The sequence below is a fragment of the Microcebus murinus genome, chromosome 16 (assembly GCF_040939455.1).
Source record: "Microcebus murinus isolate Inina chromosome 16, M.murinus_Inina_mat1.0, whole genome shotgun sequence".
Classification (NCBI taxonomy): Eukaryota; Metazoa; Chordata; class Mammalia; order Primates; family Cheirogaleidae; genus Microcebus; species Microcebus murinus.
The window spans coordinates 26,399,594-26,427,059 of record NC_134119.1 but is presented as its reverse complement, the minus strand read 5'-3'; the positions used below and the strand labels follow the sequence as shown (position 1 = coordinate 26,427,059).

At 38.1% G+C, this 27,466-nt stretch overlaps 1 protein-coding gene across 6 annotated transcripts in view; it reads left to right on the top strand.

The window, feature by feature from the left end:
- Positions 1-27,466, top strand: part of ATRN (attractin) — a 154,906-nt gene that overhangs the window by 3,068 nt on the left and 124,372 nt on the right. The window contains exon 1 of one of the 6 annotated variants that reach the window (XM_012754879.2): positions 23,183-25,954. The exons of the other annotated variants lie outside the window; for them this stretch is intronic. Within the exon in view, the coding sequence (XP_012610333.2) occupies positions 25,935-25,954 (20 nt within the window). The 5' untranslated portion in view covers positions 23,183-25,934. Of the gene's footprint in view, positions 1-23,182; positions 25,955-27,466 lie in introns of those variants that run through there. 6 annotated transcript variants of the gene reach the window in all.

Sequence of the window (27,466 nt, the reverse complement as noted above, 5' to 3'; positions counted from 1 at the left end):
CTGAGTTGTATGTTCTCAGGGTATGCACTTGGCAGATGTAAATGTTGGAGTCATCTACGTGTGAGGGAGATTGCTAGGGAGAGAGACAGGTCTTAGTGTCCATATGAACAGTCCAGAGGATTGGAGAAGAGCCACTTGTTACAGGAAATAGGCAGCCCTGACACTGGTTGTCTCAAATGGTGTCACATATGAGTGAAGGGGTTTCCCTGGTTATTGTGGGCCTTCCCTTTGAGCTGCTTCTAGGTGATGTCAGTATTATTTCCTGGGCAAACAGTTATGACTTTGGTACTGATGATACCATTATATTTTGTGGGCTTCTGGAATTTGCATTTTAAAAAATGAAACTAGAAGGAATTTATGTCTGTGATCTTTTAAAAAACTTTCTTTACATTTTTAGTTGAGGGATTTTTTTTTTTTTTTTGGGTGAAGAGTAAAATGTTGGTTTTGATTGCAATGGTATGTATCTTGATTAAATTTATAAATCTTGTTCCTAAACTATAAGACATTAAATGAATACCTTTCTGGTGTAGAACGGCATCAAGTCAGAGTGGTTTTTAAGCTTTTTAGTTCTGTAAATCCTGCATTATAATTGCTGTTATAGGTCTTTTTCATTAATTGATTTTTCTTTCTTTTTTATTTTTTGTGGGACTCTGTCTCACTCTTTTGCCCGGGCTAGGGTGCCGTGGCTTCAGCCTCGCTCACAGCAACCTCAAACTCCTGGGCTCAGGTGATCCTGCTGCCTCAACCTCCCGAGTAGCTGGAACTACAGGCATGCGCCACTATACCCGGCTAATTTTTTCTATATATTTTAGTTGGCTATTTAATTTCTTTCTATTTTTTTAGTAGAGATGTGTTCTCTTGCTCAGGCTGCTTTCAAACTCCTGACCTTGAGCTATCCGCCCTGTGGGGCCTCCCAGGGTGCTAGGATTATAGGTGTGAGCTGCTGCACCCAGCCAATTTTTTCTTTTATATATATTTTTTTCTTTTTAGCATTATAGGAAAGAACAAGAGAAACCATTTTATGTACAGATGACATGATTTTTTTTTTTTTTCCAGCAGGGTCTCACTCTGTCACCCAGGCTGCAGTGCTATGGTGCGATCATAGCTCACTGCAGCCTCAAACTCCTGGGTTTAAGCAATCCTCTTCCCTCAGCCTCTGGAGCAGCTAGGACTATAGGTGCAAGCCATCACACCCAGCTAATTTTTTGTAGAGACAGGCCTGGCTATGTTTCCCAGGCTGGTCTTTAACTCCTGGCCTCAAATGATCCTCTTGCCTTGACCTCCAAGAGTGCTAGGATTACAGACATGAGCCACTGCACTTGACCTTTCATTAATCGAAAAGAACATAGGATAATAGGAGGATTAAATTTCACTAAAGTTATTACTGAGTGCATACTATATGCCAGGGACTTGGCCAAGCATTTTCATAAACATCGTACTGTTTAATTCTTAGGACAACTCTGAGGATGTTATGTAAAATTTGGATTATTGTATGGTGGTAGTTAGTACATATTTTTCCAAATGAAAGATGATACAGAAATGATGAATTAGAGTAAGGTTAATGGTGTAAGTTTAATAAAAATAACTATAGAATCTTTGGTGTATTATTTCTAAGACAATACCACTTTCATTTTTATGTGAATCTTCATAATTCAATGACTTCTTTACTGCTTGTGACATCACCATCAAAATTTTTCTTTGGAGAATAAATAGGGTCCATCAAGTTAGGGAATAAAAATATTAAGCCCAATTGCAAAATTAATATGCCTTCAATTCTCTTTAAGTTCCTGCTATACAAAACTTTTGGGAGATTGAATAGAATAACCTACTGAATTGGAGGCTTATAGTTACCCATGATGTTAAGATGTACCTTCTATAGAAGAAAAAGAAAGAAAATAAGTATTTATTGAGCATCTATTTTCTGCCCAGCACATATAGTAATAGTAGTAGTAGTAGTGGTCACAGCATTTGCCACCATTTTTATAGCATTTCTCTATTTTTTTCCCAGGCATTGTGCTAAATGCCTTTTAGAAATATTCCCCTTTTAATTCTTAGAGTGAAGCCATTCCCATTTTACAGATGGGTAAACTGAAGCTTGGAGATACTGAGTAACTTGCCCAAGGCACAGAATTTATGCAGATTTTGAGTTTGGACTCAGGCCTTGTTTTATTCCCAAACCTGTGTTCTCTTTGTTGTACCATTGGCCTCTCATTTTTCCTGAGTCCAGTCCCCCTTTATGAGCATTCTTTGAAAGGGCTGACCTAATTTTGTTTTTTTTTTTTTTTTTTTTTTGAGACAGAGTCTCGCTTTGTTGCCCAGGCTAGAGTGAGTGCCGTGGCATCAGCCTAGCTCACAGCAACCTCAATCTCCTGGGCTCAAGCAATCCTCCTGCCTCAGCCTCCCAAGTAGCTGGGACTACAGGCATGCGCCACCATGCCTAGCTGATTTTTTCTATATGTATTAGTTGGCCAATTAATTTCTTTCTACCTATGACAGGGTCTCCCTCTTGCTCTGGGTGGTTTGGAACTCCTGACCTCGAGCAATCCGCCTGCCTCGGCCTCCCAGAGTGCTAGGATTATAGGCGTGAGCCACCACGCCCGGCCTGGGCTGACCTAATTCCAACGAACACTTTGAGAAACAAAGGAGGGAAAATAGATTTTTACAATAGGAAAGCTAGCATAAAAAAAATCATAAATTTGCTTGACTAGTTGCTTTGTAATTACTGAAATGAAATTTCTGGAAAATAAAATTTGAAGAAAGAAAAAGATGAACAATTTTTTTCTTATAGTAATTAATAACTGGTATTGACCTTTGGCCTCAAGTTTATGTTCACAAATCCAATTTAGGCTTGCCTGTTTTCCCCAGTAGAATATAAGTTTGTTGAGGGCAGAGGTTTTTATCTGTTTTATTCGCTGTTACGTTTCTAGAGCCTAGAATAGTGCCTGGGACATACAGTGCTTGGTAAATATTTGTTGAATGAAGGAATGAAATTCTGCAATATAATTTTTATGACTTTTTAAAAAGTCATCTTTACCCATACATGTCTTTTGTCCTCATATTGCTCCTGAACTTCTCTGTCTTCTGTTTGCTGGGCATCTTTACTGGGATGTTTTATTGTCACCTCATACTGAGCCAGGACTAACACCAAACTACTTATGCTTGTTAATAACAATAATGTTTTCCTTTTTACTTCCTTATTTCAGTTGCAAATCCAAATTTAGGTAACCAAAGGTCAAAATTTAGGAGTAATCCTTGGTTCTTTCAACTTGTTTATTCTCCTCTAAAATTTTATAAATCATTCCTTTCCATTCCTCCTGCTGCCATCTTAGTGTACTTGGCCCTTCCCCTCATTGCTGCCCTGCTTCTGTTGCACTTTAGTTGGTCTGTGATACATGCAGAGTCTATTACAAACTTTGTAGTATCAGTCTTTTGCTCAGAAATCTTTTTTCTTTTTTTTTTCTTTTTCACTATTACCTGTAAAATGACCCTTAGCAGAAGGCTCCCACTCCTTTACATACATTCCTTTTTTCCTAACCAAATCCCTTCTACTTTGTAGTTTTTCTATATCTTTGCTAAACTCTGTACCATCCCTCCTCACCACTTTGACATTCTTTTCTTCTCTACTTACCTAGGTTCTACCGCACAAGGCTCATCCTCAGTTCTATATAATCTATAATAGAAAATTTTCCCAAATCATACCCATTATCTTCTTTTGAGATGAGTCATCAACTCATTCAATTCATAGATAACTTCTGAGTGATTGTTATGTATTAGGAACTGTCCCTTTGCCTTGAGAGGATATGAAGGTGGTTAAGAGTCAAATTTTGCATTTTCCTCAGAGAGTTTATAATTATGAAGGGAGGACAGGTATGTGCACAGCAATTAGAATTTCATAATAAAAATACAGACAGTATATGGTGCTGGACTAATATGTAATAGAGAGACTAACTCTTTTGGGGGCTATGGTGGAAGGCATCACAGAGGAGAGGACATTTGGGCAGGTCTGGGAAGTTTAGTGTGAATAGACCATCTTGGGGAGGAAAGGCATTCCAGAAAGAATGAAGAGTTTGTGCAAAGGCACAGAATCATGTATTGTCATACTTAGTGTATTATTAATATTAATAGTTTCCTAGGGCTGTTATAATGAAGTACAACAAACTCATGGCTTAAGATAACAGAAATTTATTCTCTCACAATTCTGGAGGCTAGAATTCTGTAGTCAAGGTATGGGCAGGGCCATGACCTCTCTTGAAGAGTAGTGAGTATCTCTTCCATTTTCTTAGCTTCTGGAGTTGCCAGCAGTCCTTGGCACTTGTTGGCTTGTAAATGCATCACCTTTAGTCTCTGTCTCCATTATTTCAATCTCGCATGCTATTGTCCCTGTGTGTCTTTTCTCTCTTTTTTTCTGAGACAGAGTTTCGCTTTGTTGCCTAGGCTAGAGTGAGTGCCGTCAGCCTACCTCACAGCAACCTCAAACTCCTGAGCTCCAGCAGTCCTCCTGTGTTTGCCCTCCCAGAGTGCTAGGATTACAGGCGTGAGCCACCACGCCCAACCTAACTGCTTTTCTTTTATCACTTGAGACCATGGTTTGATTTCATCCTTTCAATTTTTAATTAAGTTTGCCATTTTTTCAGATTACATTTTGGGTAACTTAAATTCTGGCTATTTATTTACATACTTACCTATTTTGAATTTTCTATTTGCCTTTTTTTTTTAGAATTTGACAATAATGTACAGTTATTAAAAGAATGAATTTTCCAATTCTTCTTGGTCTTTTTGGTATTCTAAGAATTTTATAATTTGTTTATTAATAAGCCAGTAAACATTAGGGGCTAAAATTGTGTCAGGTGCTGTTAAAAGACACAAAAGTAACCTCCCTTGACCTGTGTTTTCTAAATTTTTTGACACAAATCAAAAATTTCTCTTATGAATTAGGAAATAATCGTTAAAAAAATATGTCCTGTTTTTGATAAGATGAGTTTCTGATTTTAAATAGAGTAAAAGTAATTTGTTAGTAGATATTATAATGTATACTTTGAATACAATTTATAATGATATTCACAATATAAAGATAAAAAATTAACCTTTACCCTGCTTAACATGTAGTACATGTTTTATGTACTTTAAGTTAATTATGTAAGGAAAAGCATGATTTATAGACAAAAATGACATTTAATTTTGGGATCAAATATATATTAAAATAGAGATTGAATTTGACTCTGTTTTGTGCTATTAAAAATAGATAATTTTCCTGTCTTAATGTTTGGTATTCATGTATTTGTGCTTTAAAAATTATTTTTAGAAAATTTTTTGTGTTTTGATTCTAAATGATAAAATGATAGTGGTTTTCAGCTATTCATAAGCATTTCTCTGCAAATAGCACATTTCCTGTGTGGATAGGTTTTTTTCTAAATTGAATGAAAAGGCCAAGCTGACTATAATTGTCACTTAATTTTCCCTTTTGAACATTGGTTTTTGAAGTACTGGAGATATCTTACAAAGCTATATAAGGATTTTGATCAGAAGATTTGGCAAAGGTGATCTTGAGGCAGATTTTCAAAATTAGATTCATTTTATGCCCTTCTATACTATATAAATATCTTTTATCTTATGCTTCTCTTTTAATAGATGCCATTACTGTTTTTTATTTAGAATGGAACTTGGACCACTGGTTAAGAAACACTGACCAACACTGACAAAACATAACTGGTTACTTTAAAGTGATCTTATGTTTGGTGCTTGTTCAGTGCCTGGACTAACTTCCTATTAATATGAAATATTTCAAGCCTATGTAAGAGATGCAAAGAATATCTTTGTATCTACCACCTAGCTTTGCTGAATTTCTTTTTTTTTATTTTATTTTTATTTTTTTCTTTTTTTTTTTTTCTTTTTCATCTCATCATTTTAGGTTGAGTGAATTTCTTTCATATTAATATTCTAAGTAACAAAATATTACAGGTACCAACCAAAGTCCCCTTTGTAATCCTGTTCACCTTATTCTCTCTCCAGAGGTAACTAGTATGGTGAAGTTGTTGTTTATTATTTCTCTTGCATGTTTCTATTTGTGCTACAGATATAGATATGTGTATGTGTGTGTGTGTGTATAAAATTTCTCTAATCAATGTCTTATTTCCATAAATAAGATCATGTTTTTAAACTTCATAAAAAATTATTCTGTAGCACTTTTTCACCTAATAATATGCTTGAGATTTGTCTGTGTTGGTAAGTATAGCTCTAGTTGATTCAGAGTTATGTTAATTACAGAAGGATTACTATTTATTTACCCTTTCTCCTGCTGATGGGCATTTTGAGTTTTCCAACTTCTGTTGTTACAAATAATGTATGACATTCTTTACATACCTCTTCATGCACCTGTGTGTGATTTTTCTCTAGGGTAGTGATCTTCAAACTTTTAAATGCCTCTAAAATAACTTACATTCTCTTTACCTTCTTGCTTACTTTTAGGTTGACATGCAGTTGACGTATACCATTTTTCAAAAAATGGATTTATATAGTTGCAAAGATATAATTTCTGGTGTACTATAAATACAGCAACTGAAAAAAAACCATTATACAGTATTACTTCTTAAAAATATATTGAGTAGAATCCTGGCCGGGCGCGGTGGCTCACGCCTGTAATCCTAGCACTCTGGGAGGCTGAGGCCGGTGGATTGCTCGAGGTCAGGAGTTTGAAACCAGCCTGAGCAAGAGCGAGACCCCGTCTCTACTATAAATAGAAAGAAATTAATTGGCCAACTAATATATATAGAAAAAATTAGCCAGGCATGGTGGCACATGCCTGTAGTCCCAGCTACTTGGGAGGCTGAGGCAGCAGGATTGCTTGAGCCCAGGAGTTTGAGGTTGCTGTGAGCTAGGCTGACACCACGGCACTCACTCTAGCCTGGGCAACAAAGTGAGACTCTGTCTTAAAAAAAAAAAAAAAAAAATTATATATATATAGTGGAATCCAAATTTCATAGCTGTTTGATTTTCATTCACATTTATTTAAAAAATACATGAGTAAGGTCTTATTTATCAATGTTTGCATTTTTTTCTTAAATTCTTATTTGCATTCTAATTCCCTAATATAATTTTTTTCCTGGATTATCAAGTTTGTCCCATTGGTCTGTGTGTCCCATATAGCATATAATTCGTATTTTACAATGTACAACTATTGTCATTACCGAATTTCAGAATATTTTCATTATGCTATAAAGAAAGCCTGTACCTATAAGGTATCATTCCACATTCCTCCTTTCTCCTAGCACCTGACACTACTAATGTACTTTCTATGTCTATGGATTTGTCTAGTCTAGATATTTCATATAAATGTGATCATACAGTGTGTGATCTTTTGTGACCAACTTCACTTAACATAGTGTTTTCAGAGTTCATCTATGTTGTATCATGTATCAGTACTTCATTCCTTTTTATGGCTGAATAATATTTCGTTGTATGTATATACCACATCTTATTTATCCACTCATCAGTTGATGAACATTTGTGTTTCTGCCTTTTGACTATTATAAATAATGCTGCTGTGACCATTTGTGTATGGGTTTTTGTGTGGACATACAAGTATGTCTCTTGGGTATATACTGAGGAGTAGAATTGCTAGGTCATGTAACTCTGTGTTTGACTTTTTGTCGAACTGCCAAACTGTTTTTCAAAGTGACTGCACTACTTTCCCATTAGCGATGTATGAGGGTTCCAGTTTTTCCACATTCTTACCAATACTTGTTATTTTCTGTTTGATTTTTTTTTTTTAAATTATAGCCTCACTAGAATGGCTATCTTATTATGGCTTTGATTTGCATTTCCCTAATGATTATTGATTTTGAGTATCTTTTCATGTGCTTTTTGGCCATTTGTTTATTTTTTGGAGAAATGTCTACTGTAGTCCTTCGCCTGCTTTTAAATTAATGTTGTCTTTTTATTGTTGAGTTGTAAGACTTCTTTATATGTTCTTGATAGTAGACCCTTATCAGATATATGGTTTGTAAATATTTTTCTCCCATTTTGTTGGTTATTTTTTCACTTTCTTTCTTTCTTTTTTATTTGAGACAGAGTCTCACTCTGTTTCCCGGGCTACAGTGCCATGGCGTCAGCCTAGCTCACAGCAACCACAAACTCCTGGGCTCAAGCCATCCTTCTGCCTCAGCCTCCCGAGTAGCTGGGACTACAGGCATGTGCCACCATGCCCGGCTAATTTTTTATATATATATTTTTAGTTGGTCAATTAATTTCTTTCTTTTTATAGTAGAGACGGGGCTCGACCTTGCTCATTCTAGTTTCAAACTCCTGACATTGAGCAATCCACCTGCCTCAGCCTCCCAGAGTGCTAGGATTACATGTGTGAGCCACCATACCTGGCTGAATTTTATTCTGATGTATTTGTATGCTTGAAAATAGTTTATTGAGCATCCTGGCATACTTCTCTATAGGAATGATTTATATGGAAATTTTTTCCTGTGACCATTAGACTCTATGTGTTGATGACTTTCTTTTGGATTAACTAATCCCTATGTTATTTTTCTATGCAACTGAGCAAACTGTTTAAATGTAATACACATTTTTATAAATTTTGAACATCATAGGTACATTTTTATTGGAAAAGCATTTCTTATTGAGATGGATGGTACTTTTGAAAAAATCCATGGGTGATAAAACTTACTGCTAGAATGAGACAGAGTTTAGTGTATATGTTATTCCTTTTTTTTTTTTTTTGTAAATGTAAAACTGAGAAAACCTGTGATTACATTTCATACCCATCATACTGGAGTGAAAAATAATAACTAAAATACCTGATCACGAATGATGGAAGTAAAAAACTGGATCAGGCCGGGCGTGGTGGCTCACGCCTGAAATCCTAGCACTCTGGGAGGCCGAGGCGGGCGGATTGCTCGAGGTCAGGAGTGTGAGACCAGCCTGAGCAAGAGCGAGACCCCATCTCTACTATAAATAGAAAGAACTTAATTGGCCAACTAATATATATAGAAAAAACTAGCCGGGCATGGTGGCGCATGCCTGTAGTCCCAGCTACTTGGGAGGCTGAGGCAGGAGGATCCCTTGAGCCCAGGAGTTTGAGGTTGCTGTGAGCAAGGCTGACGCCACGGCACTCACACTAGCCTGGGCAACAAAGCGAGACTCTGTCTCAAAAAAAAAAACAAAAAAAAACTGGATCAATGAGTAAGTATATCTAGATGAATATGCTTATTGAAAATGAATAAGTACATGTAGATGGAAGACATTTTGTCATGTGGTGTCTCTCAAGTGTTTGAACTCCTTTTATGTTATATGTCCAAAGTCAAATAGTAATGTTTCATGAAAAATTATTTTAAAGTATCTGCCAGGTGGCAGCTGATTTATATCTTGCGTTCAGTTTCATTGTAAGCAAAAAATTGGAAACTACTTAACTTTGAAAGGATTTGTTATGTAGTTATTAGAATCATTTGCTTTCTCAACGAGGACACTGATATTTTGAATTATTTTTTATTAGGTGCTCTAAAAATTTTTACTTTCTGAGGGTAGGTGGGCTAGAGGGCATGCGTGTGCTTTTGCTGCGTGGGAAAGTCTTCATAAGGTGGGGAAAGGAAACTAGCAAGACCACATACTTTTCCTCAGGCAGATTAATTTTAGGAAAGGGAGTATGTGGAAGATACTGTTTAGAAATTTATTACATTTGAACTATCCAGACCTTGTATCTCTTGAAAAGTTTCCACATACTAACCCAGGTCAGTTGAGGGCTGTTCTCTGGAGTTTATTCCTACCAGCAAAATTGTTAGATTAAAGTACTTCAATTTTAGATATTGACAAATTGTTCTTAAAAGTAATTGGTCCAGTTTTTTACTCCTTATCATTCATGTTTAGGTGTTTTAGCTATTTTTTTTTCACTCCAGTATGATGGGTATGAAATGTAAGATGTATGGCTATTTCATTTTATTCACTTGATTACTAGTGGGGGTGAGTATCTTTTCATATGTTTTTAAAGGCCATTGGGTTTTCTTTTATTTGAATTGCCTTTTCTTGCCTTTTGCCCCTTTTGTCTAGGGGGTTGTTTGTCTTTTGCTTTTTAAGTTGATTTATAGTTCTTTATATATTCTGGATGTTAATCCTGTGATCATATATACAGAAATGATCTTCTTCTAGTGAATGTCTTGTCTTAGTTTGTTTAACAGTTTAAAATTTTTATCTGTAAATGATTAAATAAATAAATAAATGGTGAGAAGGGACAAATCTTCCTTACAGAACTCTGAATAATATAAGTAGCTACTCCCCCTTCAGGAGGTAGAGCTTAATTAATTTCTCTCCCTCCCCTCCCCTTGAGTATAGGCTGTACTTGGTGAGTTTTATTCAAAGAATAGAATATAGAAAGGAGAAAAATAGTAACTTGACAGTGGAGAAAGCTGGCAAATACCATCTTACCTAAGTGATCAGGGTTAACATCACAGTGATAAGACATGTTGGCATCATGTGTCTCCAGATGTGATGTGATTAGGAGGGAATGTCAACTCTGTAATATTTTCCCCCAAATCCATAATCTCAGTCTAGTCATGAGAAAAGCATCAGACAAACTCGAGGGACATTCTACAAAATGCTGGACAGTACTCAAAACTGTTAAGGTCATAAAAAATAAGGAAAGACTGAGAAACTGTCACAGAGCAGAGGAGACTAAAGAGACATGATGAATAAATGTCATGTGGAATCCTGGATTGGATCCTGGAACAGAAAAATACATTACCATAAAAATAGGGAACTTTGGATAAAATCTGGAATTTAGGGAGTAGAAATGTATTGATTGGTTTCCTAGTCTGGCAAGTATACTGTGTTAATCTTATACGCTAACATTAGGGGAAATTGGTGAGGAATATATGGGCATTCTCTATATCTACCCTGCAATTTTTTTGTTAATGTGAAATTTTATTTTTAATTTAATTTAATTTATTGCCTGGGCTAGCGTGCTGTGGCGTCAGCCTAACTCACAGCAACCTCAAACTCCTGGGCTCAGGCAATCCTCCTGCCTCAGCCTCTTGAGTAGCTGGGACTACAGGCACGCAACACTACGCCTGTATCAGTCCAGTAAGTCCATGCCCTACCTGAAATTATATTATATTATATTTTTTAATTTATTTTGTTTTGTTTTTGAGACAGAGTTTCACTTTGTTGCCCAGGCTAGAGTGAGTGCTGTGGTGTCAGCCTGGTTCACAGCAATCTCAAACTCCTGGGCTCAAGCAATCCTCCTGCCTCAGCCTCCCAAGTAGCTGGGACTACGGGCATGAACCACCATGCCTGGATAATTTTTTCTATATATATTAGTTGGCCAATTTATTTCTTTCTATTTATAGTAGAGATGGAGTCTCGCTCTTGCTCAGGTTGGTTTCGAACTCCAGAGCTCAAATGATTCGCCCGCCTGGGCCTCCCAGAGTGCTAGGATTGCAGGCGTGAGCCACCGTGCCTGGCCTGAAATTATATTTTAAATAAAAATTTTATTAAGAATTTTTTACTTGGTGGCTGGGGACAGTGGCTCACGCCTGTAATCCTAGCTCTCTGGGAGGCCAAGGCAGGAGGATCGCTCAAGGTCAGGAGTTCAGACCCAGCCTGAGCAAGAATAAGACCCCGTCTCTACTAAAAATAGAAAGAAATTAATTGGCCAACTAAAAATATATAGAAAAAAATTAGCCAGGCATGGTGGTGCGTGCCTGTAGTCCCAGCTCCTCTGGAGGCTGAGGCAGGAGGATTGCTTGAGCCCAGGAGTTTGAGGTTGCTGTGAGCTAGGCTGATGCCACAGCACTCTAGCCTGGGCAAGAGTGAGACTGTCTGAAAAAGAAAAAAAAAAGAAAAAGAATTTTTTACTTGATTGTTTTTTGGATCTAGGATGCCATTGATTATGATATACCATTATTTTGTGTACTACTAAAAAAGAAAAATGCTTCCAGTAAAATTAATATGTGATATAAGTTCTTGTTAAAATAAATAAGTGTATCTTTTTTTTTTTTTGAGACAGAGTCTCCTTCTGTTGCCCTGGGTAGAGTGTAGTGGCATCATCATAGCTCACTGCAACCTCAAACTCATGGGCTCAAGTGATCCTCCTGCCTCCACCTCCCAAGTAGTTGGGACTATAGGCACCTGCCACTGTACCCGACTAATTTTTCTATTTTTCATACAGACGGGGTCTCATTTTTGCTGAGGGTGATCTCAAACTCCTGAGCTCAAGTGATCCTCCTGTCTCGGCCTCCCAGAATGTTGGGATTACATACACGAGCCACCAGCGCCCAGCCAGTATATCTTATCTTTGCCCATTGTTTTTTCTTTTCTTTCATTACTGTATGTTTACATGGACTGTTTGAAAGGGATTGTAGTTATAAAAAACTGATAGCCAGCAGGGTTGGTCTTTGGTTGAATGTAAGTAACCTTTATTTTTGCCTATTATTATTTTGCTTATTTTTGCCTAATATTCAGGTCTCTTTGAGAGATTCTGGTAAATGGATACACAAGAAAGGTTAAGAGCATATTCTAGGTAAGGGAAAGAATGTGTGGATGTCTGGATTGGCTGTCAGGGAGGGAAGGGGAATGTGGAAGGAGCAAAGGCACGGGGGAGGTGGGAATGGGCACAGAATATTTAGGGGACAGTGAGAACTTGCTTATCAGGGTGAGGGGAAGGATTGACATTCTTAGTAGTTAGAATGTCAGGATCAGAAATTTAGACTTCATTCTATACTCTGTGTAGAGTTTTGTAAACATTTGACAAGGGTAGTAACGTGATGACATTGGTGTTTGAGGGAATGTTCTGGCTGTAGAGTGCTTAGTAGATTTCGTGAGCTGGTCTTGGAAGCTGTGAAATAGCCACAGGTGTTGGTAGTAAAACTAGTATGAGTTGTTTTGAGCTTGAGGTAGAATGTAGCTGTGGGAATCAGATGAATAGATAAATCTAAGGAAACTTTTGATGGCAATTGTATCATAAATTGGTCATGCATGTGATGAATGGGATAACATAGAGGAAGAAACTAACAAAGCATACACCAACATTTTGAGCCTGGGAGACTGGGGTTATTTTAACATTTCAGGTAGATTATAGTTCAATGGGAAGAGATATTTCCCCCATAAGATCAGGGCTGAGTTTTTTGTTTGTTTGTTTGTTTTTTTTTTTGGTTCTGAAACTCTTTTTGCAGTTGCACTGTCCTTTTATACTCTTTGAGTTTTCCTTTCTATTTAGAAAAACATAACCTTTATATAGCTGTTAAAGGGAATGCTTTACATAAACCATTGGACTTTTCTTGATTCTTGAACCAAACTAGGCATCTACAAGGCACCTCCTCATCTGAGGGGATAGAGTAGAGTTAGTGTTCAGATGTCTTTAAAAAAAGTTCCACCTCCAGTTCTTTAATTTCTGAAATTCTCTTCTCATACTGTCAGAGATACACATGAGTTAGTCTTTTGTAGTAAACTTTGCTCTTTATAAGAAGTTGAAAATTTTTGTTGTTGTGAAACTATGTTAGAATTGATACTGTTATTCATTAGGCAACAAATGTTACATGAACATATAGGATGTTTTAGGAACTAGAGAAAAAGAGGTGTTAAGGAGGTATGTTCTGGAGAAAATCATGGTAGTCTAGTGGGCAGATATAGGTCACTATGTATCAATAATAATCAGACCACATGGTAAGTCTGACTACAGAGAAGGCATCAATCGGCTCAGCCCAGATAACTTCTGGCACAGGTTCCCAGAGCTCCAAAGGACATTTGAACTGAGATCTGAAAGGGTAGCCAGGAGAAGGGAAGTTATTCTTGACAGGATCAGGATGTGCTAAGGCTTCAGGACTACAGCACATGATTTGAGGAAGGGGAATGACATTCAGTATTGCTGCAATATGGACTGCTTAGTCTGGGGGACAGTGGCCAGGAATGGAACAGGAGAGCTAAGTTTGGGTTGGATTGTGATGGGCCTTGGATGCTGTGCTAAGGCAAGCAGAGGTTTCCAAGCAGGTTTTGACATGATCATATTGGCCTTGAGGAAGATGACAGTAGTTCTATAGAGAACTGGCTAGACAGGAGGTGAGCTGAGCCACTGGTTAAGAGGCTTTGCAGGAAGCTAGGCCAACATGAGGAAAATTTGAATTAGGGCGTTGGTATTGGCCATGGGGATAGAAGAGGGACAAAGATGAGAGTGGTTAAATTGCTATAGTGTCTGTGGAAAAAAAAATACATGAGAGTGGTTCATAGACTGAATGAATGGAGTAAAGAATATTGATAATTTTTGAAGGATAGAGTAGGTGACCAAATTGTTTTAAAAAAGGTAAAAGGAGAGGATTTAATGACTTAAATTTTTGACATAGGGAATGGGTCTGAAACATCGGTCTAGCCTTGACCTGGAAATACAGCTTGGGCAGTTATCAGCATACGTGTGGTAGATGAAGCTGAGCGCAGATGGCATCACCTATAGGAGGAAGATGGAGACTTGGATCCAGCCAGGACAGTTCCAAGGACATAGCCCAGGATTTGACCATTTGTCCTTTGCCTTTTTTTTTTTCTGAGACTGTGTTGCCCTGGGTAGAGTGCAGTGGAGTCATCATAGCTCACTGCAACCTCCAATTCCTGGGCTCCAGTGATCCTCTTGCCTCAGTTTCCTTTGTAACTGGGACTACAGGTGTTCGCCACAATGCCTGCCTAAGTTTTGTATTTTTAGGGTCTTGCTTTTGTTCAGGCTGGTCTCGAACTCCTGTGCTCAAGCAGTCCTCTTGCTTCGGCCTCCCAGAGTGCTAAGATTATAGGTGTGAGCCACCGTGCCTGGCCTGTCCTTTGCTTTTATGAGTCTTTCAAGGTAGATGATTTATTATTATTATTTAAAAATATGTTGGAGCCATTATTATTATGGTTGTTTGAATTATCATTGTGGATGGGTATAGTATTAATAGTATCAATATATCCTAAATATTATAGCATATCATATTCCTTTGTGATGTTATATCATTTATAATAGCTATAACTTTATTAGTATTTTTAATAATTAGGGCACATGCTTAATCTTTTACATGCTGGGGCCATTAGTATGAGTAAATATTTATGATGACCCTTTTTCTTTGTATTTTGGTTTTAAGGAATTAGAGCAAAATTTTCTGATTAGAGAGGAAACTTCGGAATGCAGAAATATTTTTAGGCTGGGCGTGGTGGCTCACGCCTGTAAAACTAACACTCTGGGAGGCCAAGGCAGGCGGATTGCTCAAGGTCAGGAGTTCGAAACCAGCTTGAGCAAGAGTGAGACCCTGTCTCTACCATAAATAGAAAGAAATTAAATTGGCCAACTAATATGTATAGAAAAAATTAGCCGGGCATGGTGGTGCATGCCTGTAGTCCCAGCTACTTGGGAGACTGAGGCAGCAGGATTGCTTGAGCCCAGGAGTTTGAGGTTGCTGTGAGCTAGGCTGACGCTACAGCACTCATTCTAGCCTGGGCAACAAAGTGAGACTCTGTCTCAAAAAAAAAAAAAAAAAATCAGATACAAAATGAAAGACGTGAACCCAAAGGTATATTGAAACTGAAGCACACAGAGAATATTTCAAATGACTTTGAAATACAGTAATTTGATAGTGCATTTCTAGTGGGATAAATCCCCAGGGACAGAGAACTACAAAGATATTGTAAACTGTTTTTAGTAATCATGTATCTGGTAGTATCGTTGGTGTTCTGAAAGGTGTGTGCAGTAAGGTAAAACAAATGGATAATTATTTGTTGGATTGAGGCCCTAGATTTTGGTGTAGAAAAGAGAGATACAAAGGTAGAATCAGAGGAATTGTGTGAGAATCTTGGAACCCTAAATTTGAGTTGGAGATGTCAGTATGAATTCATGATGCTTTTTCCTTTTTGAAAATATATTTCCTAGTTTTCTCTATTGAAAAATCCCAGAACTAACCTAGGTAGCATTGAGCACTTCTAGTGCCAGACTCTTTTCTTTAAATGATAATTCCCACTAAAAGGAACCTAGGGTATCTTAGAAAAACAGCTTATTTTGAGTTGGGGGCAGGAATTCTATAAGATGAGTGTGAACATCTTTTCATGTCACAAAATAAGTAATTAGGGAGATTTTCATTTCCATCAATGGTAGAATAGCTTTGTCTAAGCTAACGTTTCAACTAAGAACAAGTAGAAAAGCTGGAAAATGCTTTAAAAAATCTTTTTGAAGGCTTTGGAGAGTGAGCAAGGCAGAGAAAGGATCAGAGAGCCAAAATTTTGGAGAGAGGGTAAACTCAGAGGAGTGAGGCTAACTCCCGGTGCAGCTTTTTCCTTAGAGTGATTGGCTAATTCAAAATTTGTAGCTAAGAGATTGAACACAAAGTGATGGCAGAGAGACTGAGATTCTAAGCAGAGTTTTGGTGGTCATGCAGAGTTGAGGGACAAATTTGGAGTTCAGGGCCTGCAAAGAGAGAGGGGCACTGGAAAACACCCCAGACTTTTAGCTGAGAATGCTGAAGGATGTGCTATACCTTGTGCTTAAAGGTGAACTCAAAATAGATCAGCTGTCACAAAGGCTGAAGCCCAGCTTTCAAATTACCTCAATCCCTGATTGGATTAAAGAGGTCTGCTCCTAGCTTTATTGCTTACTAGAAGCAAATGTAAATCTTTTTTTTCTTTTTTTCTTTTTTTCTTTCTAGAAGTTATGTAGTATGCAAATGTAAATCTTTTGTGACAGCATCAAGCATTGCCTTAAGTTATCTGTATCATTTTATATATTTAGTGATAATATATAATATATAAATATGTACTATTTATTATATAAAAATAAAAGAATTAACTGAGGCCGGGCGTGGTGGCTCACACCTGTAATCCTAGCACTCTGGGAGCCCCAGGCGGGAGAATTGCTCAAGGTCAGGAGTTCAAAACCAGCCTGAGCAAGAGCAAGACCCCGTCTCTACTATAAATAGGAAGAAATTAATTGGCCAACTAAAAATATATAGAAAAAATTAGCCGGGCATGGTGGTGCATGCCTGTAGTCCCGGCTACTGGGGAGACTGAGGCAAAAGGATCGCTTGAACCCAGGAGTTTGAGGTTGCTGTGAGCTAGACTGATGCCATGGCACTCTACCCCAGGTAACAGAATGAGACTCTGTCTCAAAAAAAAAAAAAAAAAAAAAATAGGTGGCTCACGGTGGCTCACGCCTATAATCCTAGCACTCTGGGAGGCCGAGGCGGGTGGATAGCTCGAGGTCAGGAGTTCAAAACCAGCCTGAGCAAGAGCGAGACCCCGTCTCTACCATAAACAGAAAGAAATTAATTGGCCAACTAATATATATAGAAAAAATTAGCCGGGCATGGTGGCAAATGCCTGTAGTCCCAGCTACTCGGGAGGCTGAGGCAGTAAGGATCGCTTGAGCCTAGGAGTTGAGGTTGCTGTGAGCTAGGCTGACGCCATTGCACTCACTCTAGCATGGGCAACAAAGTGAGACTCTGTCTCAAAAAAAGAAAAAAAGAAAAAAGAATTAACTGAAAATCAAGAGAGAAAACAGATAATTGAAACAGACTCCTAGAGAGACTTCAATTACAATGGAGATAGTATAGACTCATTTTTCCCTGCTCCTCTCTGCTAAGTACAACTATACATCTTGGAATTGGTACAAAGGACATCCAAAGGAGAACTCTTGAAGTTTATAAGGTGAACTGGTTTGGGACCATAGGATTGGAAGAACAGCATAACCACAGAGCATCTTGCATCCTTCTGGCCAACAGAAGAAGGCCACCTAGACCAGGTGTTTCCTGATCCCTCTGACCTAGCAGCAGAATATGGGCCAGGTAGGCTCATTCCTCCCCTTAATCAATGGAAGTCCCTGTGTAAACATCTGGGAAGCTTGACAGCATTGGCAAGGGGAGTCAATTGGGAACTCTAGCCCTGAGTCTAACCCCAACCCCATTTATATAAGTGTCGAGAAGAAGCACTCTCCTTCCTTGCATGTTCTGAGACTTAGCTTTTCTGCTGAGAGACAGCAAGGCAGGTAGATAGAACTGGCACAGCATACCCAGCTATAGCAAGCACTCCAGTGCAGGAAGACTCTTTGTCCCAGTGGACTTAAGACTCTTCTTTTCAGCCCAGAGACACTAGGATGGTTTCTACATGTAAAAAGGATATAGCCACAACAGATGGCCTGGTCTAAGAAGCCCGTGGACCTGAACCTCTTCTTCCCTATCCAGAGACATGGGCAGGTTGGTGGAACTGACAAGAGGGATATACCTACAGCAAGTGGTCCGTTCTGGGAAACATGTTTGTCTCTGTGGGTTGAAGGCTTGGCTTTCCCACTCCAGAGACATTGGGGAAGTTGGGGGAAACCTAGGGCTACCACACCCTTTTCCCACTAAGAAATACCTGACAGCCTAGCTTGGGGAAACACATTGTGCCCTCTTAGGCAGCACCAGCAGGGACCACTGGGAGCCCAGTGGCACTACATAAACAAAGCAGGCTAAACAACACTGCAGAGACTCTGAAAATTAATCTGTCATTGAAACAGTAGCCCAGAGAAGTAGAACAAGACCTCTATGCTAAAACTAAACAGAGTGACTGACTACCCTTTAAAAAAAGATTTAATAGGAGCCTATGTTTAAGGTACTATAGAAAAATCACTTATCATACCATCAACAAAGGAAGCCACCACAACTTGAATCAGAAAAGATAACAGATGCCAACACAAGGTGAATCAGTTGTTGGAATTTTCTGACAAGGATTTTAAAACAGCTGTCATAAAAAATGCTTTAAAATCAATTAAAAATTATCCTGAAACAACAAAAAAAAATCTCAGCAAATAACCAAATGGAAAGTAATTAGAACCAAATTAGAAATGAAATTAAAAAGAACCAAATGGGCTGGGCCCAGTGACTCACACCTGTAATCCTAGCACTTTGGGAGGCTGAGGCAAGGAGTTTAAGAAGCCTCCTGCTTGAGACCAGGAGTTCAAGACCAGCTTGAGCAAGAACGAGACCCCATCTCTATAAAAAATAAGAAAAAAAATTAGCCAGGCACAGTGGTGGCACATGCCTGTAGGCCCAGCTACTTGGGAGGCTAGAGGATCTCTTGAGCCCAGGAGTTTGAGGTTGTAGTAATGATGATGCCATTGCACTCTAGCCCTGGACACAGAGAAAGACCCTGTCTCAAAATAAATAAATAAATAAATAAAAATAAGAAAGAAAGAAAAGAAGGGAGGGAGAGAGAGAAGAAAGGAAAGAAAGAAACAACAAAATGGAAAATTTAGAACTGAAAAGCAACAAAAGAGAAAAACCTTGCTAGACAAACTCTTAATAGTAGAGTGGCAATGACAGAAGATAGAATTAGTAAACTTGAGGACAGAGCTATAGAATTCATTCAAAATTCTCTCCTCTCCTCTCCTCTCCTCCCCTCCCCTCCCCTCCCCTTTCTTTTTTCTTTTTTCTTTTCTTTTCGAGACAGAGTCTCACCCTGTGGCCCAGGCTAGAGTGCCGTGGTGTCAGCCTAGCTCACAGCAACCTCAAACTCCTGGGCTCAAGCAATCCTTCTGCCTCAGCCTCCTGAGTAGCTGGGACTACAGGCATGCGCCACCATGCCCAGCTAATTTTTTCTATATATATTTTAGTTGGCCAATTAATTTCTTTCTATTTTTAGTAGAGATGGGGTCTGGCTCTTGCTCAGGCTGGTCTCGAACTCCTGACCTTAAGCGATCTACCCACCTCGGCCTCCCAGAGTGCTAGGATTAAATTCATTCAATCTAAACAGAGGAAAAGCAAGCTGTAATTAAAAAAAAAAAATGACTTGTGGACAATAACAAAAGATCTAACATTCATATAATTGGATTTCCAGAAGGAAAGGAGAGTGAGTGGAACTGAAAGAATATTTGAAAGAAATAAAACTTACAAATTTGGCAAAAGAAACAAACCTGAAGATCCGAGAAGCTGTGCAAACTCCATACAGGATATACCCAATGAAATCTGTGCCCAGGTGCATCATAATTGAACTCTTAAAATCTAAAGGCAAAGAAAAAGTCTTGAAAGCAGCCAAAGAGAAATGCTGCATTTCCTATAGGGAACACCAGTTCCAATAACAGTAGATTTCTCATCTGAAACCATAGGGGCCAGAAAGAAATCACACTATTTTTCAAGTGCTGAAATTCTGTATTTGGGGAAACTGTCCCTCAAGAATTAAAGGGAAATGAAAACAGTCTCAGATGGTGGATAACTAAAAGAATTTGTTGCTAGCAGACCTACTCTTAAAGATTGGCTGAAGGAAGTTCTTTAAACAGAGAGGAAATGATAAAAGAAGGAATCTTGGAGCATTAGGAAGAAAAGGAACAATGGAAAGAGCAGAAATATGGGTACATACAATAACAGACTATCTTTTTCCTCCTGAGCTTTAGTGGTCATATTTGATGATTGATTCAAAAATGTAAAACCATCTAACACTAAAGATGAACATATTTAAATGAAGATAAAAGCACCTAAATGGAAATGAAGTTTCCACACTTCACTCAAAGTGGTAAAATGTTGTTACTAGTAAGTAGATTGTTGTAAGTCATATTATCTATATTGTAATAACTGGAGCAAACACATAGAAAACTATACAAAAGGATAAACTCAAAAATAATATAAATCAATCAAGATGGAATCCATGATGTTTAATTTTAGGTGTGAACTTGACTGGGTTAAGGGATACCCAAATAGTTGATAAAGCATTATTTTTGGGTGTGTCTGTGAGAGTGTTTCTGAAAGAGATTTGAATCAGTGGACGGAGTAAAGAAGATGTGCTCTCACTTAATGTGGTTGGCCACCATCCAGTTGTTTGAGAATCCGAATAGAACAGAAAGGCAGAGGGAAGGTGAATTTCTTTTCTCTTCTGGAGGTGGAACACCCATCTTCTTCTGCCCTTAGCCATCAGAATTCCAGGTTTTCTAGCCTTCAGACTTTAGGACATGTACCAGCAGATCCTCAGGTTCTTGGGCCTTTGCCCTCAGGCTGAGAGTTATACCATGGTTCTCTTGGTTCTCAGGCCTGTGGACTTGTGCTGTGTTGCGCCAAGAGAGAGCTTCCCTTGTTCTCTAACTTGCAGACAGCATGTCATGAGACTTCTCAGCCTCCATAATTGTGTGAGCCAATTCCCTTAATATTAATAAATCCTCTCATATATCATATATGTTCTATTTCTCTGGAGAACCCTAATATAGGATTCTAAAATATGTTCAAGTGACCCATAGAAGACAAGAAGACAGAAATAGAAGAATGAGAACTTAAGCCTTAATGTGTTAATAATTACCTTAAATGTAAGTGGATTAAATGTACCTACCAATCCAAAGACAGAAACTGGCAGAGTGGATGAAAAAACATGACCTAACTATATACTACCTGCAGGAAAGTCACTTTAAATTCAACGATATAGGTAGGTAAAAAAGAATGGAAAAATTAAATTACAGCAAACATTGATCTAATAAACCAGGAATGGCTATATTAATATTGGATAAATTAGACTTCAGAGCCAGGACAATTATCAGAGTCAAAGTGGGGCATTACATAATTATCAAATGATAGATTAAGTGTCACCAGGGCTTAGAGAGAGGTGTGCATGATTATAAAAGGGTAGTATGGGCCTGGCTCGGTGGTGGCTCACACGTGTAATCCTAGCACTCTGGGAGGCTGAGGTGTGCGGATTGCTCAAGGTCAGGAGTTCCAAACCAGCCTGAGCAAGAGCGAGACCCCATCTCTACTACAAATAGAAAGAAATTAATTGGCCAACTAATATATATAGAAAAGTTAGCCTGGCATGGTGGCACATGTCTGTAGTCGCAGCTACTTGGGAGGCTGAGGCAGCAAGATTGCTTGAGCCCAGGAGTTTGAGGTTGCTGTGAGCTAGGCTGACACGCGGCACTCACTCTACCCTGGGCAACAAAGCGAGACTCTGTCTCAAAAAAAAAAAAAAAAAAAAAAAAAAGGCCAGTATGGGCTGGGCGTGGTGACTCATGCCTGTAATCTGGGAGGCCGAGGTGGGAGGATCACTCAAGGTCAGGAGTTTGAAACCAGCCTGAGCAAGAGCGAGACCCCGTCTCTCCTAAAAATAGAAAAAAATTAATTTGCCATCTAAAAATATATAGAAAAAATTAGCTGGGCGTGGTGGCACATGCCTGTAGTCCCAGCTACTCAGAAGGCTGAGGCAGAAGGATTGCTTGAGCCCAGGAGTTTGAGGTTGCTACGAGCTAGGCTGATGCCATGGCACTGTAGCCTGGGCAACAGAGTGAGACTGTGTCTCAAAAAAAGAAAAAAAAAAAGTGCACAGACACCAAACAGGGGGTAGTAAGTGGAAAGAAAAGCGTACCAAGGCACATTTGCAAAAAACTAAAGACAAAGATAAAAATCTTAAAGCAAGCAGTGGATTGAGACATACTATCTTTAAACAAGCAAGAATAAGACAGAAAGCTTTCTTCTTAATAAAAGCAATGGAAACCAAATCAATGGAATGATACTTCCAAAGTACTGAAAATAAAATAAATGCCAACATAGAATTGTATACCAAGAGTTGACAAACTTTTTCTTAAGGGCCAGGTAGTAAATATCTTAGACTTGTGGGCCATATGAGGTCTCTGATACAATCATTCTGCCATCGTTGCATGAAATCTACTATAAACAATCATAAGTGAATGGGCATGACTGTGTTTCAATAAAACCTTTTTTACAAAAACAGGCTGTTGGCCCATGGGCTGTAGTTCCCAACCCATCTTCTATATCCAGTAAGAAAATCTTCAGAAATGAAGAAGAAATAGATATTTTCACATGAACAAAAACAGAGGGAGTTAGTCACCAGCAGCTTTGCAGTAAAGGGAGTTCTTTTTTTTTTTTTTTTTTTTTTTTTTGAGACAGAGTCTCACTTTGTTGCCTAGGCTAGAGTGAGTGCCGTGGCGTCAACCTAGCTCACAGCAACCTCAGACTCCTGGGCTCAAGCGATCCTTCTGTCTCAGCCTCCCAAGTAGCTGGGACTACAGGCATGCGCCACCATGCCCGGCTAATTTTTTCTATATATATTAGTTGGCCAATTAGTTTCTTTCTATTTATAGTAGAGACGGGGTCTCGCTCTTGCTCAGGCTGGTTTTGAACTCCCGACCTCGAGCAATCCGCCCGCCTCGGCCTCCCAGAGAGCTAGGATTACAGGCGTGAGCCACCGCGCCCGGCCCAAGGGAGTTCTTTAAGCAGAAGGAAAATGGTCATAGAAATAGAGAGATGCACGTAGGAGTGAAGAGTGGTAGAAAGAATAAAATGTGGGTAAACTTAACTGAACGTTAGTTGTATAAAATAATAATATCCCATGGGATTTAGAAGATAGAATTAAAATATGCACCAACAATGCACAAAAAGCAGATGGTATAGGTAGATGGAGGAAATGGAATTTAAGGTCCCTGAATTGCCCAGGAAATGATGCAAGTACTATTATATTAGGCTTTGATAAATCAAGGATGCAAATTATAATTTCTAGGGTAATCACTAAAAAGATAGTAAGAGACTATATAATACAATAATAGTTTATAAAGCAAAATGGAATAATAACAATACTTAATCCAAGAAGGGTAAAACAAGACGGAGACAGGAACATAGATTAAGTGGGCAAATGGAAAACAAATTGCAAGACAGTAAATTTAACCCCAGTTATACCAGTAGTTAAATGAAAACTGACTCAAGGTACAATTCAATAAAAGATGTAAGTGGATTTAAAAAAAATGACTTATGATACTTAGAAAAACTACAATTAAAGGTAATAAGTCAGAAAGGTTGAAAGCAAAAGGATGGGAAAAAGGTATATCATACACTAACCAAAGGCAGTTGGTTTATCTCTATATCTGACAAAATAGACTTAAAAAGGATTGCTAGAGGTAAAGTAGAACTTTTCATAATGATAAAAGGGGGAGTCTACCAGGACGATAGAATGATTCTAAATGTGTGTGTACCTAGTAACATAACCTCAAGATATATAAAGTGAAAGATGTCAGAGGTAAATTTTAACACATTTTTGATTTGTAAATAACTTAAAGCTTACAGAAGAGTGCAAGAATAAAAATAGTACAAAGGACACTTGTATCCTGTATACAGTACCAAAATCATCTGGTTAACATTTTGCCACATTTGCATTATCATTCCCCACCCCCTCTCTCCACACAAGCACATGTTCACAGATGTGTGTGTGTATGCATGTGTGTAAACATAATTTTTCTCCCTGAACCATCATGACCTTTGACCTTAAGTACTTTAGTACACATTTTCTAAGAATAGTGTTAGTCTTAAAACTCTTAAGGCACAATTTTCATCTTCAATATGTTTAACATTTAACGATACTTTTAACATTTAACGAAACTAACCATTTGTACTTCATTTTGTCAGATGACCCAAAATGTCCTTTGTGTAGTTGTTCCTCTCCGGTATAGGATCCAGTCTAGGGTTAGGTATTGCATCTGATTTTTGTGTCTCTTTAATATATTTTAATCTACAACAGAGGTCAATAAACTTTTTTTGTACAGGGCCAGATAGTGAATATTTTTGGTTTTGTGTCTGTTGCAATTACTCACCTCTGCTGTTGTAGCAAGAAGCAGCTGTTGACAGTAAGTTTGTGAAAGGGCATAGTTATGTTTCAGTAAAACTTCATTTACATGAGCGAGTGGCAGGCCTGATTTGGTCTGATGACTGTAGTTTGTCAGTCCCTGATTTAGAACATTTCTACTGTCTTTGTTTTTTTTTCATGATATTGACATTCTTTCCTCACTATATCCTCCCTCTTTTAATCCTGTTCCTTATTTTGTGTTTGTTTTGTTTTCTTACCATTAGAGTTATGTCTCCTTGACTGCATAAATGAGGGGGTGTTCTTCTCGGAGTATCACATCTAGAGGCACATGATGCCTATCTCATACTTTTTATGTTATTTTTTGTTCTCCTGTTTAAGGTCTTTTCCTGTTCTTCCACTATAAAATTGTTATTCCTCCCTGCCCTCCACTTGCAACCAATAAGCTATCTCTGGGTTGACACGGTAAGAACATGCACATGTTCTGCTGCTTTTCACAATTTCCTCCTACTTTTTAATATCCACTGGTGATGACAAAAGCAATTTAATAGTCTTTCAGTAGTTCATGGAACAAAAAGATTTGACAACACTTGGCCTAATTGACATATGGGGAACATTGTACCTTGCAGTTGCTGTACACTTCTAAATATTCATCAATCAAAGAAAGAATCACCCTGGAAATTTGAAAATATTTTGAGCTGACTGACATTGAAAGTATTATCTGTCAAAACTTTTGAGATACAGCTAATGCCATGCTGAGAATGAAAATTATAGCTTTAAATACATACATTACAAAAAGAAGAAAGGTTGAAAATCACTTCTCTAAGTTTTCAACTCAAAGAAAAAGACTGCATAATATACTCAAAATTAAGGAAAGGAAATAACAAAGATAAGAAATTAAGAAATTAATTGAATATAAAACAGATGTCCAATGTAGAGGATTAACAAAGGCAAATGTTAGAAAAGGCTAATAAAGTGGATAAACTGCTGGAGAGATTGCTAAAGGGAAAGAGAAAACAAATTACTGATATTAGCAGTAATGATTAAAAAGGGGACATCACTATAGATCTTACAGATACTGACAAAATCATAGGAGTATGTTATTCATAACTTCTAATAAATACAAAAAATTTAGATGAAATGGCAATTCCTAGAAAAACCAACTTACTCTAGGCCCAGATAGCTTCACTAGCTCGTCCCCACTTTTATAGAAGAAATAGCACTAATCTTACACTGACTCTTCTAGAGCATAGGAAAAAAGGTGAAATTATCTTCTTGTTTTTATACAGCCAACAGAATTTTGTTACCAAAATCTAAAAGAAAAGGAGAACAGCAGGTTTGTCTGAGTTATGAACACAGATGGAAAGAATGTAAACAGTATTTACTGTGTCCAGTGAAATATGAAAAGAATCATGACCAAGTGAGTTTATTTGAGAAATTTAAGGTCAATTTAATATTTGATAATCAGTATCATTCACAGCATTAACAGAATAAACCAAATGGTCATTTTGATAGACGTATAGTTTTTTTTAAATAGAATTTCATATCCATTAATGAAAAAGCCTTTAGCAAACTAGGAATATAAAGACACTTCCCTAATCTGATAAAGGCTTATACAAAGAATTTAGTGTAAATATTATGCTGTATGGTGAAATACTCAAAGTTTTTCCCTGTGATTGGGAACAGGACAGGGATATTCACCATCACCAGTTCTTTTCAGTATCATGCAGTTCTTTTTTAATGTTTTTTTTTACATTAATTTTCTTTTCTTTTTTTTTTCTTTCTTTCATCTTTTTTTTTTTTTTTTTTTTTTTTTTGAGACAGAGTCTCGCTTTGTTGTCCAGGCTAGAGTGAGTGCCGTGGCGTCAGCCTAGCTCACAGCAACCTCAATCTCCTGGGCTCAAGCAATCCTTCTGCCTCAGCCTCCCGAGTAGCCGGGACTACAGGTATGCGCCACCATGCCCGGCTAATTTTTTCTATATATATTAGTTGGCCAATTAATTTATTTCTATTTATAGTAGAGATGAGGTCTTGCTGTTGCTCAGCCTGGTTTCGAACTCCTGAACTTGAGCAATCCGCCCGCCTCGGCCTCCCAGAGTGCTAGGATTACAGGCGTGAGCCACCATGCCCGGCCTCTTTCTTTCATCTTGAAAACAACATGTTGTGTCCCACATGATGCAGTTCTTAACCAGTTGTAATAAAGCAAGAAAAATAATAAGTGATGAGTGTTAGAAAGGAAAATATAAAATTGTCATTTTTTAATAGACAGTATGCCTGTATTCCTAGTTTTTGCCTGGAAAAATCAAGAGAATGGTGTTACCATTGTAGACCTGAATATTTGGTTGTTAAAAATGTACATAAGTGGTATTTAAAGTTTTGAGACAGTGTGAGATCACTACCTGGTAAATTTAGGTAGAGAACCAGCTGGTGCATTCTTAGAGATTGGGAGGAGCAAGTGGATTTATCAAAGTGAACCGAAAGAAGGTGCCAGTGAATCCAGAGTGGAGGGTTTTGGAAACCAAGTGAAGAAAGTATTTGAAGAAAGAAGAAGGCTGGGCATGGTGGCTCATACCTCTAATCACAGCACTCTGGGAGGCTGAGGTGCAAGGATCACTTGTGCTCAGGAGTTCATCCAGCCTGAGCAAGAGTGAGACACTGTCTCTATACTAAAAATAGAAAAATTAGCTGCGTGTTATGGGTGCACCTGTAGTCCCAGCTACTTGGAGGCTGAGACAGGAGGATCGCTTGAGCCCAGGAGTTTGAGGTTGCTGTGAGGTGTGATCTTGCCACTGCACTGTGGCCAGGGATGACTAAGCGAGACTTTGTCTCAGAAAAAACAAAACAAAAAACCCCAGAGAAACGAAAGAAAGAGGAAGTCATTAGCTATTTCAAATGCTGTGGGAAAGTGAACTAAGAAAGAATCTGAGAATTT